The sequence below is a fragment of the Caloenas nicobarica genome, chromosome 4 (genome assembly GCF_036013445.1).
Source record: "Caloenas nicobarica isolate bCalNic1 chromosome 4, bCalNic1.hap1, whole genome shotgun sequence".
NCBI classification, from domain to species: domain Eukaryota; kingdom Metazoa; phylum Chordata; class Aves; order Columbiformes; family Columbidae; genus Caloenas; species Caloenas nicobarica.
The window spans coordinates 66,901,258-66,914,746 of record NC_088248.1 but is presented as its reverse complement, the minus strand read 5'-3'; the positions used below and the strand labels follow the sequence as shown (position 1 = coordinate 66,914,746).

Below are 13,489 nucleotides of genomic sequence, written 5' to 3'. Positions count from 1 at the left end.
GGAGGGGCCCGGCCATGGAGGCGGCGGCAGAGCCGGAGGAGCTGAGCCCGGGCCCCCCAGGGGAGCCGCCGGGGCCCGAGCTGCTCGGCGGGGCCGGGAAGCCCGCGGAACCGCGGCCGGAGGAGCCGCCGCGGCCGGAGGAGCCGCCGCGGCCGGAGGAGCCGCCGGGGCCTTCGGAACCGTCAGAGCCAGAGGTCGCGGCGGGACCGCCGGTGGCCGCGCCAGCAGCCGGCGGTGCCGCGGAGGAGGAGTCGAGCAGCGAGGACGAGTCGGCGAGCGCGGCGCTTCCTGCCGCGCCGGCTGAATCGGCAGCGGCGCCCCCGGCACCGGCCGTCCCCGGCGGAGCCGAGCTGGGGGGCGGGCAGAAGGACTCGGCGGAGGAGAACGAGGAGGAGTGGCAGGAGCGGGACGAGCTGCTGGAGCAGTACGGGCAGCTGTCGGGCGAGCGGGACCGGCTGCGGCAGGCCAGCTCCCGCCTGCAGATGCGGCTGGCGCAGCTGCTGCGGCTGCGGCAGGGAGCGCGGCGGCCGCGGGCGGAGCGGGGCTCGGCGCAGCTGTACGGGCAGCTCCTGCGGCGGCTGCGGGAGCTGCGGGAGCAGCGGGAGCTGGTGGCCGCTGAGTGCCGGGGGCGGCTGGAGGTCCGGGAGCGGGCCGGCGAGCAGCGGCAGTCCCGGGCCCAGGCCCAGTGGACCACCTTCCAGGCCCGCAAGAAGGCGGTGACCGTGTCCAGCCTTTGCCGGCAGCTGGGCGGGGAGGCGGCGGCGAAGGCAGCCGGACACATCCAGGACAGGGAGTGGGACAAGGAACAGCGAGTGCGGGAGGTGAGGGCCGGGCCCCTGGTGGAGCTGCGGCTGCAGGCTTGTCTGTCCCTTCTCTGTCTTCTCTTGTCGAAAAGATTGTTGCAAGGCCGGCCTTTTCCTCTTGTTAAAAACAGGGTAATTTCTTCCAGTAAAAGCACCTTTTCAGTATTAAACAACAGAAGATGGGTGATACTTTTCTCCCCTTGCAGTTTTATTATTGTCATCACTTAATTGAAATGGAGGCACTTATTCTCCGGCAAGGCAAAGATTAAAGAAATAGAGTAATTCTTTTATTTCTACTCCTCTAGGCCCGTGTAGAAAACATCAAGCTGAAGCATGAAATCCAAAACCTTGAAACCACCTTGAAAGCTCAGGCAGAAGAGGCAGAGGGTCAGCCTTTTGTGGACTTAGAGCAAATGAAGAAAGAGAATCAGAAACACAGCAAAAGGGTTGATGACCTCAGTGATGAAATCCTGAAGCTCAAAAAGAAGGTAGCGAATGCAGTACATATTCTCAGCCAGTTCAGGGAAAAACTACAGTTTGTGGAAGCTGATAATGCAGGCAGAAGGGCTGAACTGATGGAAATTGAGACCGACTTGGCACAAAAGAGAGACATTCTGACCAAAAGCAAACAGGCCAGAGACAGACTGCGGAAACACAATTTGAAATTGCAGCAGCAATGTGGGTTGCTTGGAAATGACATACTGCTTCGGGACTTGGAGGAGAAGGTGGATGCTGCAGAGCTGCTAAGTCAGCAATTAGAAACACTGAAACGTCACCATGCTGGGCTAATCGTTACTTGTAGGGGAATTCAGAAAAAAATCAAGAAAGCCAATTCCTCTGTCCTTGCTGAGGACAACTGAAGAAAAGAACGTATGAAAAAGAAATAAACAAAGGAGTTTTCCATCATTCTCATTTTTAACATGCTTCTTTTTGGTAAGTCCTGGGGAATATATTACACCACACTCCTAAAAAAGCCTTTTCTACATGATGTGTCAGTATTATGCATTCAATGAAGAGATTACAGTAGTTACTTAATTTTGAATGAAACCATACATATATGCCTATCTTAAACAAACAAAAAGCTACAGCCAAAAGCCTACCCTGTTAGAAAACCATCTTAGCATTCAGTCCCTTAAGATCATGGCAATACTGTTTAAGCAGAGCAGTCACCACACCCTAACTCAAATCCGGATCCTGCTACTCTCTGTGTGAATTTCAGAATTCAGTATCAACTTCACCTGTACAATGAAGACACCTGCCTGTGGGCACACTGCGAGGGGGATTTGCAGAGATGTGGCTGCGAAGCGGAGAGCAGCTGTGTCAATACCTGACATGACTCGCGGCCACTGCGCTACAGAAGCACCAAGCCACTCACCCATTTTGAAAAATATACTTGGCTGCCAAGTCTGCCATGGTGGTGCACAAGAAGAAAGGTTAATTACTTAAAGAACTATTTTCATAGTATAAATATATACATAAATCTTATTACTCAAAACTATAGTTTTAAGCTTTTTGGTCTTTCAGCTTCTACAGTTTTAGAATACTCTGCCTTGTCCTCCGTATTCATGGCGTGTAATGATGTAAAGACCAGTGCAAGCCCATCACCCTTTCAGCCCCCTCTGCACTGCTCTACTATAGTGTATCAGAATTCCAGAAAAAAAAAAAAAAAGTTGAAAAGGGAGGGAATGGTTTGGGGTGGAAGGGACCTTTGAAGGTCATCTAGTCCACCCTCCCTGCCATGAGCAGGGACATCTGCAAGCAGATCATGTTGCTCAGAGCCCCGTCCAGCCTGGCCTGGGATGTCTCCAGGGATGGGGCATCCACCACCTCTCTGGGCAACCTGGGCCAGTGTCTTACCACCATTACCATAAAAAATATCTTCCTTGTATCTAGTCTAAATCTATCCTCTTTTAGTTTAAAACCATTACCCCTTGCTCACAGAGCTTTACTTACAGGAAATAGCTTCCCCTTTCAAAATGATACATTCTTTAAACTCCCATTCCCCATGGCAGCCAGCAACTGTGTGACTGATCTATATCCTGCAGCTCTTGTTGTTGCTATTGTAGCATTATTTTCAATTTAAGGTATGGGATGGATGTCAAGCATATAGAAAAATTTTAGGCCAGTAAAATTTTGGAGCTCACCATACGGTATGTTCTCATCACTGAAGGAACCGCAGCCTTCGTAGGTGCCTTACAGGCCACCACTAGCTGATGGACCCAGTTATTGAATCAGCCCTACTTCAGTTAACTTCTGTGTGTCATACCACTACTTTGCCTAGAGAGACCAGCAACCTTTAGTCCCGTTTTTGGTAGTCATAGTTGGGTATTAAAAGCTCAGACTTAAGCGTTCAAAGGCTGTGAATTTTGCAGGAAAGAAGCCACATCCCTGTGGGAAAGAGCAGGAGTGGCACCTATAGTTTTCTACCACAGGTTGGAATGACACTCCGTGGGACCAGTATTTATTTGAGCTGCTGGTTCTAGTTCCAAACTAAGTTGCACATGCATTTAAATGAAGTATGCAAATCACCGAATACACTTACATAGGGCTAAAAAGTAGATAAACTTACAAAAAGGCATCTCTAGGAATTTGCTACATCTTTCTCTTTTAAATCATCCCTGAACTAGGTTTTCTGAATTGCCTGGATATTTAAAAGACGAACATAGTTGAAGTGGTTATTACACTACTGAAGGTTTAAATCTTGTTCTTGTGTCATAGAGAAAAGGAGTAATTTCTTACTGCCATCATGCAGGAGCTATTTGGTTATATTCTTCTAAGGTCCTTCCAGTTCTGCAGAACTATTGCATAAACACAGTGGAACAGTGCAGGCTCTTGTTCTGCCAACAACTCGAGTACTCTGTATCTCCAGCAGCTCACATGCTCTATTCATGAAAAGACATTACACAACTAATATTCGAAAACTTTTCACAGTTACAAGCATAACTGCCAACCACTTTCTTTAAAAAGACGACAGAAAAAGCAGTACCTTTCATCGTGAGCCGTTACCAAACATGAGCTCTTCTCCTGCGGCAAGAGTAGCTATCGCACAAGCCAAGTAGCCTCCTGGTGTTCCACAAAACTGTTTTCAGTAAATAATTAAGGTTGATCAGCAATCATCTCCCTAAGAGCACTTACTTTTACCTGTTTTAACTTCTTGCAGATTCCTTCCAGGAAAATTCTTACACTTCTTGCTGCTTTTGGCTTAAGGCAAATAAGCCTTCCTTTAGCTTCTTCAACACCATCAAGCAACAAATGTAGACAGACAAAGGGAGAAGGAGGGAAACTAAGTCTTAGACACTTTTGGTTGACGTGTGTTTGACATCTGGAAAAGGCAAGAATTTACGGTGCAAATAAGGATATGTGATCGTGTACTCCCTGAACTGAATTATTTCTACTGAAACCAAATACTACTAAGGTATTTGCTTAAACTCACACAGTGTCTCCAGGACTTTTTTCCTTAGTGCTGAGCTGTTGACACTACCCACTGCTACCCTGGCTTTCCAAAGCACCATGAGGATGAAGATCAAAGATAATTCTGGTTTTGCCCTATAAATACAGGCAGACATTTCGTCAGGAAGCAGTAAAGACAAAAGTCTCTTTTTTTCCTAATCGCATGTGCCTGCATGCAGGAAAGTATTTCACTTCTCTTCCAACAGATTGAAATTAGTACCGGGAAAACAGGTAAGGAAAAGTAAATCTAGTTTTGAACAATTTAATGCAACTCCTGTAATGTATACAATATAAAACTCTATCGATGTCAAATTGGCATAGGCATATAGAAAGCAATTCTGATTTTACATTCTAAGCCAGCAAATCAAACAGTAAAATACTTTGGTGCAAGGAAGGGAGAGACGTGTTTACCAGAGGAACTAGAACTGTGACAGCCAAGTCTTTGACTACGTTCCCCACGTCGTCCTGTTGCACAGGTACTGTCTTCTCTCTGCTTTTATTTATCTTTCATTTGGTGCTTTAACCTTTTGTCAGTTAAGTAAGCATCTGGAAACTTCTCCATTTTACTCTCTGAAGTTATGCCTATGTAAGAATTAAAAAAATACTGCCTTAAGTTGAGCACAAAAATGCCTTGTGATTATGAAACTTGCAATAAACTAAGATTCTTACATTAAAATGTAGAAAGGATAAGGTATTCAAGCATTTCCGAGTTCTGTGCATCTCACAAAGATGTATTCACATCTGTTTTTAATAAGAAATTTATCAGATCTCATACCTAGTTCAAAGACAGACATATGAAATCGATTAAACCACAGACACCATTAAGTGTTGAATCTTCTAAATGTCACATGTACTATAACAAGTATTTTAACATGAGAACTTGGAAAGCAGCACCAAAAAAAATCTTCCACCTGCAATATTTAAATGTCCTGAAGTCCAGATTTTGGACAGACAAAAACTGCTACAGAAGCCTGTGAAGAAACAGAGAGGTACTTGAATTTTTAATTTCTGAATCATACTGATGATAAGTGATTAAGATAACTTTACATGACTTTATTTAACAAAAACATATATTTACAGTTGAAAAAAGTTCCAGTTTGATACACATATCTAAACAAAACAAACTTGATAACTACATAAAACCAATTTAAACATGATGTACAGGGGACGTATCAACAGTTCTCTGTATGTCATTCTAATTTTTAAAACATTGAAAAATAAGCTGTTACAAGGTACCTTTTTTTTTTTTCCAGATGAAATTCCTTACTAAATGAAATAACATTAATGACTGATTGCTGATTGAAATTGCAAAACGGCTTTATTATAAAGTGCAGGTCGTACAGAATTCCAAACCTGGTTGAAGTTTTCTGGTTTCTCTGATCTGCCGTATGTACAGTGGTAGGTAGTTGTAGACTTACGATGTATTGCAGCATTTTTATTTTTCCTTAAACCCATGAAGAAAATAAAGTTTGTTTGATGGGGACACTTGCTCAATGAAGAAAATCTCATGCATCTTGTTACAGATACTCTCAAGCACCTGAACAACAAAATTGTCAAAATTTTTTATGCAATCCCTGAATTTTTTACAGAAATCTTCCTTAATGGCTAATTAAGAGATTTGGTACGCTGCAAGAAACTTAAAAAGCTCAGTGGCAAGTAATTCTATGCCCTTACAACTCACCTCTCTTTTTATCAAAATTCAAGCGTCACCTTCAAATCAAGTTACTGAGAACTTGGAACAATTGCATCTTTAGGCAGGTGATTTTTTTTTCAAATGTATTTTGTTTGAAAACAAACTGTGCAAAGCTCCTTATTGCATTGCTTTTCTTCATTAAAGAACATACCTTATATACATAAGGAAATCATTTAGAAAATATATACATCTTCTAAGAACAGAAAGATCAAATCACAGAACAAAATAATTACACTTGCACGTAACAAACAGTGCACAAGTGTTGCAGCAGGCCTTTTTCCCCCAGCTATGCCCATTTTCACTGTTACATTCAACATCTTATTGAGAAGAGAAAAAGGAGAACAGGCTGTGGATGGCTGCAAAGATACCTAGTAGCAAAGAACGGATTTTAACCAGACAAATGAGCCACACTTGTAGACTTGGTTTAAAAGGAAATACAAACCTAGTTGCAATGAAGACTTAAATCACAAAGCCAGTTACAGTACCACCTGAAACTGTGTACTGAGGAAAAGTTGTCTATGTGTTTAATAAATCATTTAAAAGCATAGTGCAAATGTTTCAGATTGTAGGCCTCTCATAAGCTTCATGGAAAGGCATATTTGTTGTAGTAAAAGTAATATTAAAAAATACTTACTGACCTTCCAGCTTTCTATTGCACCTCACAGCAGTGTAGCAATACAAGTACCGGTCATTGAAGGAACAAAGCTTTACAAATTCCGGGAGAACTAACATGTGTTTCATATCAGCATCTTGATGTCTGTTTTCAGTAAGTGAGGACTTAAGTGTCTTACGGAGGAATTAAGACGGCCACCAAAAAACTCCATCCATTACGCCAGGTAGACAAAGCGGACAGGAAAAGAGGCCAAGCAGGTATCAGACCTGCAAGCTGCATTTGCATTACACATCTTCCAAAGTGATCACAAGTCCTCACCAGGGAATCTTGCTCTCACTCTTTTAATCGTACAGTCAAGCTACCCCTCGCAGAAACAATATTTGTACTGAAGGACAGTATTTTGATTAAGTCCTACAGTCCTTTATACTGTATGTTGAGTTGAGCAGTGTACAACTATTCTTCTCATTTTTTAAGTTTGGACAATGCCAAAATAATCAGCATAAACCAGACTGAAGAGCATTGGGAAATGGCTGACCATATAGCTAGAAGATTTAGTAACGCCTCTTTACAGTTAACACAAATATTGCTTCAGTTAGTTTCCCTTTTCAATGATCCTCATTATTTATAAAATAGATTTTACACTATACACTATGCAATAAACATTCTTGTAAATCAGAGGCACTCATGATTTACAGTTCAACATTCATCTGAGTGCAGAGGGGATCTAAGCTGTATAACAGAATTACATAGCCATAGTTTGCCCTCTCTGTAATTTCCTCCAATGTATTAGAGGCTGGATAAAACACCAGGAAACAACAGCTTTGGTAGTATTTATCTGGTGCATTCCCCAATAAACTTCTTTCACTTGTCACTACATACAGATCAGCTCCACGTCATGCTTTCCCACTGTGGCAGTAGCAGCTTCAGGAGATCCCACACAACCTTTTATTTTCAGCAGCAATGCTGGCTCACCAAACTTCTCCCCTACACCCTTCCTCCTCAGTTTTGCCAGTGAGCAGAGCTGGGTTTAAAGTAACTATAAAAATTGCTTTTAACCATTTCTCAATTCATCTGCTCAGCCCACAGTTTTATCAGCATGACTGGAGAGATGGCACAGGACTAAGTAGCTGGTAAGCAAAACAGCACTGCCCCAGAAGAGGGAGGCATGGAAATACACATTTAGTAGTATGTCACCCTGGCTTTTAACAAAGGAAAGAGACTACAACTGAGAAATGGTGCCAGCTTAATATTAGAAACTCCACAGTGAGTTTGGAATCTAATCTGATTAATGGAACGTCTTCCACATGCATCCAGATTGGAAACACAGATCTCCAAGGCATCTTGAAGAATAACTGGTTTTGCACTGCTAGCGTGACCTCTGAGTTTACTTTCTACTTAATTTTTTAAAGAATGGAATGTAATTCTATGTCTACATGATTTCTTTGGCAAACGGGACCCACAACCTCTAAAACAAGAAGCATTTCTAAAGAAATGGTCCTTACATCATTTAACTACAAATTCCAGCACCAGGTATTTAAAATCCAGATCCAGGTTCTGCTACGGGTATGGAAAGTAGATCCTGTCTAAGAATGAAACTGGGCAATAGCTCTCAAAGCAACTGACATTGCTGAATGTCTGTCCAGTCTTTTAAAAGATCAAAGAAAAACCTTAAAAAACCCCCTTAGTATTGTTTAGTTTCACTGCCCTCATCAGAAGTACAGAATGTGTAACGCTGTCCACAGCAAATGCTCATTCCACTAAAAGTTTAAGGCTAAGCCTAGGTTTCACTTATAAGGGTTTTATCCCCCGATTTGCCCCCTCCTCTTTTTTCCTCTCTCCCCTTTGAGGCTATCCTACTACTAAACAAACTCTGAAATAACACTTTGATTTGCAGGCTCACACATGTCAAACTGTACTCAATACTTTTGCCATGTTAGCTCTTTGTCCGTGAGTCACTGGAGGCAACCATAATTTAACGTTTGAGCGAAGGACTTCCTTTTTCCATTTCCCGGTTATCTTTCTGCAGAGCAGCCAGTATCTAGACATTTCAAGGAACGAGAGAGAAAAAAAGTATTAGCTTTAAAAAGCTATTGAATAAGTCATTGTCTGAAGAGTTTCCAATTTAATTTTTTCTGAGCAGCACTATTTTAACTGTTAAATATTAAATTTATTATTATTAATTTACAAAATCTCTCCACTGACAGAGACCACTCCCATGAGTCCTTGTGGCATGGATACAAATGGATTTAACAAAGGTTTAAACTCACTCTCCCCCAATACACACTCATGATGAGATTCTTACCCAGATGACACAAGCCTAGTACTATTAAGGGACGGTACCTGAGGAGAAGGTATAATTCCCAAGATATATGGTCTGTTTGAAAACACAGCAAGAGAGCAGCCTGAGCTGTGTGATATTATCTAAGAGTTCAGACCAGAATTACCTTAGCACTGACTGGTGCTTGTCTAGAGCACATCACTGTCTCCAGATCTGCTTACATCTTTTTGTGAAGCAAAAAGTCCGCATTTGCATCCACACTGAACATTTTTATTTCCTATTATCCAATGCACAATTTTGTTTCGTTAGCCCTCATGTAGAGGGCACAATGATTGCCAGTTTCTCGTGCTGCTTAACATGCTCCCTGCCCTATAGTTTGCTGAAGAAGACCAGCAGCACCCCCAAGAATCACCCTGGAATTGAACGTACTAAGGGACATTCCATCTCAAATAACTGCAGTTACAAGTAAGCCTGCTGTTTCTCTCTGACTTCAAAGCAACCTCTGTGCCATCTAAGTTAACAGCAGTTCGGGCTAAATCACTCACAGGGCAATCACACAACACTGACTATATTTTAATTGCTTCAATGCAAAAGCATCCATGGCTGTTGTAATGAAAGAGTTCACCACGGCTCTGAACGGAGCCACAGCTGGCTGGCTGTTGGGCAGTTTCTAGAACTGGAGAGATTTCAGTACGGTCCTATTCACAGAGACTCAGGGTAAATCAGCAGCTACTCAATCACATGGGCTTGTGAGAGTTGCAAGTGCCATAATAACAATATCCTTGGTAGAAATAAAATCAACCTCTTTAAAGATCTGGACGATTACACAAAAATACTGATGCAGAAAAGCATAGACATTAAGCCAACTAACAGAGCTCAGATTCTTTAGTTACTTGGAAAACTTTATGGAGCTAAGATTTTGAGCACACAGATTACAGAAATGCTAAGCCCACAGTCTGGTCTGTTCTACCATCTCTATTTCTCTGCTGTTGATGACAAAGTGTAACAACAGCTACTCACATTTCAGGCTAAGGCTGGATTGGCACAGTACCCTGGAGTTCTTTGAAAGTAATTCCAGAAGGAAAATAGAGCTTGCAGGTTTCCCACTGATAATCAGAGTAATTCTTATCAGAAGTGCCATGTCTGCAATTTACCAGGACTCCTTTCAGTCTTTAGTTTCCTGATCACATTGTCAATGATGCAAAATAGAGTAAGATGGAAAACATACACCAGCCCGTCTGATGAGGGAACCAGGACCATGGGATTCAGATTCATAAGGAGCCCGTTACATTTTAGACCAGGCCCTACCTATATCATCATGATGCTAGAATGTGACCCACAGGATACCAGGACCATAATTACCATGGTACAGCAAGATGAAAGGCTCAGTAAGCAGGTGTTTTCCTGAGTGCCAAATGCACCTACTGCTGAGATGTGCAGCTGAATTTGACCAAATACACTCCTACAAAGAAGTGGTACCTCAAGCTCTGCTGTTTGCTTATGCAGTACGATTACTGTAACCAAACAACATGATGTTAGAGATGGGAACACAGAGCCCACTTTTCTAAGCTCAAGAACACTCTGCATCCTCTGGCAACCAGTGTCCCTGGTCAGTCAGTCCACATAGAGTTTATCTTAACGGTAGTGTCCATCACAACGGACATTTATTTTGCTATTTTGAAAAGGCGTTTCCCTACAGAAAACACACGGATACTACAGCAAAGCATCTGACTCCTACAACAATAATTATTCAGCTAAGAAGCATCCCAGCTGCAGCTGGACTTCTCAGGCACGCTGTGTGGGTGTGTGCTGCCCCAACGCTGCTCCGAGTCCACCTGTGCAACCCAGTCACACGCTACCAAAAGCTTGTCTGCCTTGGAACAGCAAAGTTCAGGTTTCTGAGTCCAAACTCATCCTGGTGAATTTTAAAAACCTCAAGAGAGGTAGGCAGTCACCACAGATAAGATCTTAATAACAGAAAACATAATCACGTACACTCTTCGTCTTGTTCATGTTTCTAGGTTGGTTCCAATAGTGGTACCTCAGTAAGTACCTGCTAAGTGCATGATGTGAGCAATTCATAGCCCCTACCCACTTTGGCTTGGAAAAGGATGGCAGGCTAGAGAGTGAAGAGGCTTTCTTGATAGAAACTTACCCAGCAATGGAACCACCTGGTGAAGAAAGCCACTCGGTGCAGAAGTCAAGATAGACAAGAGGTCAGCCAAGACCAACCTACGGTGTGCTGTGCCCTAAGATCTATCTGCACCACAGTTCAACAGCATTTTTTTCCTCAGTTCGCCACAACAAGTGAAAACAATCACAAATTCCAGAGCAGTCTGAATGAAGTTGATGAGCCTGAGGAAGACTATTTGGCCTAGAGTACCTTGAAGGAGTCCTCCTGGTATGATAATCAGCACTAAACCTCCACAGGTGTCACAGACTGAAAACCACTGGCTAAGCAAGACCATTAGTTGGGGTACCTGGCAGAACAGGACCACTATCTCCCTTTCTCTGCAAAGGAAGCAGCAGTAGACTGAGAATTGATTTGGTATGTGATCCCCATCCACACAAGACATGTTCAAAGAAAGTGAGCCACCTGAACAAGGAACAAGACTAGGAGATTACTTGTAGAGACACTGCTGGCTGAAAAATGTTCTTAGGGACAGAAACAAAGCTGAATTGGGACTAGCAACTTATGACCCAAAACCAGAAGGTAAATTCTTTAAGCTGGGATTTAGTTCGACTTACAGCGATGAGACTACAATTTTTGAAGTAAAGGCTTCAGTGCTAAAATCCAAGGAAGAAATCGGGGTAGTCAATTCTCTACAACCCAAAAATCAGGCAGACTGGATCCTCAAGGATAGTAAGATAATGACTGTATGATGATGTGTCCTGACAAATTGTCAGCATCTTCCGAAGACTGAATGTCTGCTTTTAAATATCAATTTGTAATGTTGCTAGTAGCCTTTGTAATTAATAAATTTTAAAAGTCATATGCTACATCATCGACTTCACCAAACATTTCAATTTTGAATGTTGCCTGATGTCTCCCTTTTCAGAAAAGCTCAGGGAACCCACTCATCTGAATGTATACTAAAACCATGGAGTGAGCTACATAGTCCTACCTACCTGTAAAATCGAACACTAGCTCTGTTAAAACTTTCTTCCAGATGTTGCCAAACCCCATTTTCATTAGGACAGTAGTCATGTGTTATCAAAGATCAACATCCTCTTTACCTGAGCCCACTTTTTGTTTCTACTTTGCATCTGAATGGCCGCAATAGATGTGAAGAATTCTTCCGAAGGCAAGTCCTCTGGTAGCTTTGTTAAAAACTGAGCTATATGAATGAAGTCCATTTTGGTCAAAATATCTTCAAAAAGTTTTAATATTCCCAGAGCTGTACGGAATAAGAACTCTTCTCCATCACGGCAGAACACATCCCAGACACGACATGCCAAGTCTAGTGGCAAAGATTTGCTGTACAATGTGAATATCCTGAAAAACAGATTAAAATTTTCAGAGTTACAGCACAAGAAAAACATTTTGGATACTCGCAGAAGTACACAGACTGTTTTTTAGTTAAGTTTGAGGCTTCTCAAATATTTGCACCTGAATACTTTTTTATTTCGAAGGTACTTCTATTAGTTGCTGCAAAGCAATACATGAAACAACATAAAATTGTACAACAGTTACAGCATCTTGTTATCAATCTGGTTCTCCAAGTTCAATTTTCTCAGATCACACCAGAAGAAAAAATATATATGGTTTTATGATGGACATGTACTGGCCGCAGGTATAATCAAAGGCATAGTTAATCTTATCACTTTGAAGTTGAGGATTGATGCAGTTTTAGCTGTGAGAACACAAAAAGATGCATCTTAAGACATACTGCAGAGGGAATTTTGTGGATCAGATGAAGGAGATGTGTAAAATTAACTCTGTGTTCTAGGGTTGATTGACTGGCAAAGTAATAATAGCATGAGTTTTGGAGGAAAGATCAGTTTAAACTCTCATGAGTTGAGAAAAACATGCAAGATATCCAGAGAGAACACTAAGATACCTGCAATACGCTCAGAGTGCTTCAGCAGATATGATCCCCAAAGAGTAAAGACAACAGCAGAACAAGAACCTCCTCCCAGTTGCTAAAACCGCATTTTCATTAACTGCCAAGAGCACATTTCTTCCTTCACCAAAATGCCTTGCAGCCAGAAACGCAAAATGCTCCCTACTCCCTCCTGACCCAACGCTTTGCTACAAGGCAGAGCAGTTTTCTTTGTCACTAACAACATCATAACAGCAAGCGAAAAGAATTAAGTTATCTGGAATCATGTTATAGTATTTAAGGGAAAAGAGTTTCAGTGATTTTTTTTTTCCTTCAGAATTTAGAGAGAGCGCACTTCTCCACAGATGCACTGCATCAAAGATCTCTGTAAACCTGCAAATAATTCTTTGTCCGGCAGAGGTCAGCAAAGGCTCACATTTAAATACAAGCTTTCCACACCTTCTAACACAAAATCTCTTCTTGAATATGCTGAACAGTAGTTCTCTTGTGTTTAAGACTCCCCCCATCCCCTCCAATTTTTTATTTAGGAAATTTGGGTCACATTAAAAAAACTACAATGGAACAGATATACACACACATATATAGAGG

At 42.1% G+C, this 13,489-nt stretch overlaps 2 protein-coding genes across 7 annotated transcripts in view; one reads left to right on the top strand and one right to left on the bottom strand.

Moving 5' to 3' along the window:
• Window positions 1-14: 14 nt before the first annotated feature.
• On the top strand, window positions 15-1,663 carry CFAP184 (cilia and flagella associated protein 184). Its single transcript, XM_065634101.1, has 2 exons — window positions 15-821; window positions 1,109-1,663. The coding sequence occupies exons 1-2, from the start codon at window positions 15-17 to the stop codon at window positions 1,661-1,663; spliced, it is 1,362 nt and encodes a 453-aa protein (XP_065490173.1).
• A 2,327-nt stretch (window positions 1,664-3,990) lies between these two features.
• Window positions 3,991-13,489, bottom strand: part of TBC1D14 (TBC1 domain family member 14) — a 74,509-nt gene continuing 65,010 nt past the window's right edge. For 3 of the 6 annotated variants that reach the window (XM_065634094.1, XM_065634099.1, XM_065634100.1), the window contains 3 exons: window positions 12,075-12,333; window positions 4,923-8,597; window positions 4,531-4,835 (listed from right to left, as the gene is read on the bottom strand). In XM_065634094.1, coding sequence (XP_065490166.1) covers window positions 8,532-8,597; window positions 12,075-12,333 — 325 coding nt within the window. In that variant the 3' untranslated portion in view covers window positions 4,531-4,835; window positions 4,923-8,531. Of the gene's footprint in view, window positions 4,034-4,274; window positions 4,350-4,530; window positions 4,836-4,922; window positions 8,598-12,074; window positions 12,334-13,489 lie in introns of those variants that run through there. The other 3 variants (XM_065634098.1, XM_065634095.1, XM_065634097.1) reach the window with 3 other exon arrangements.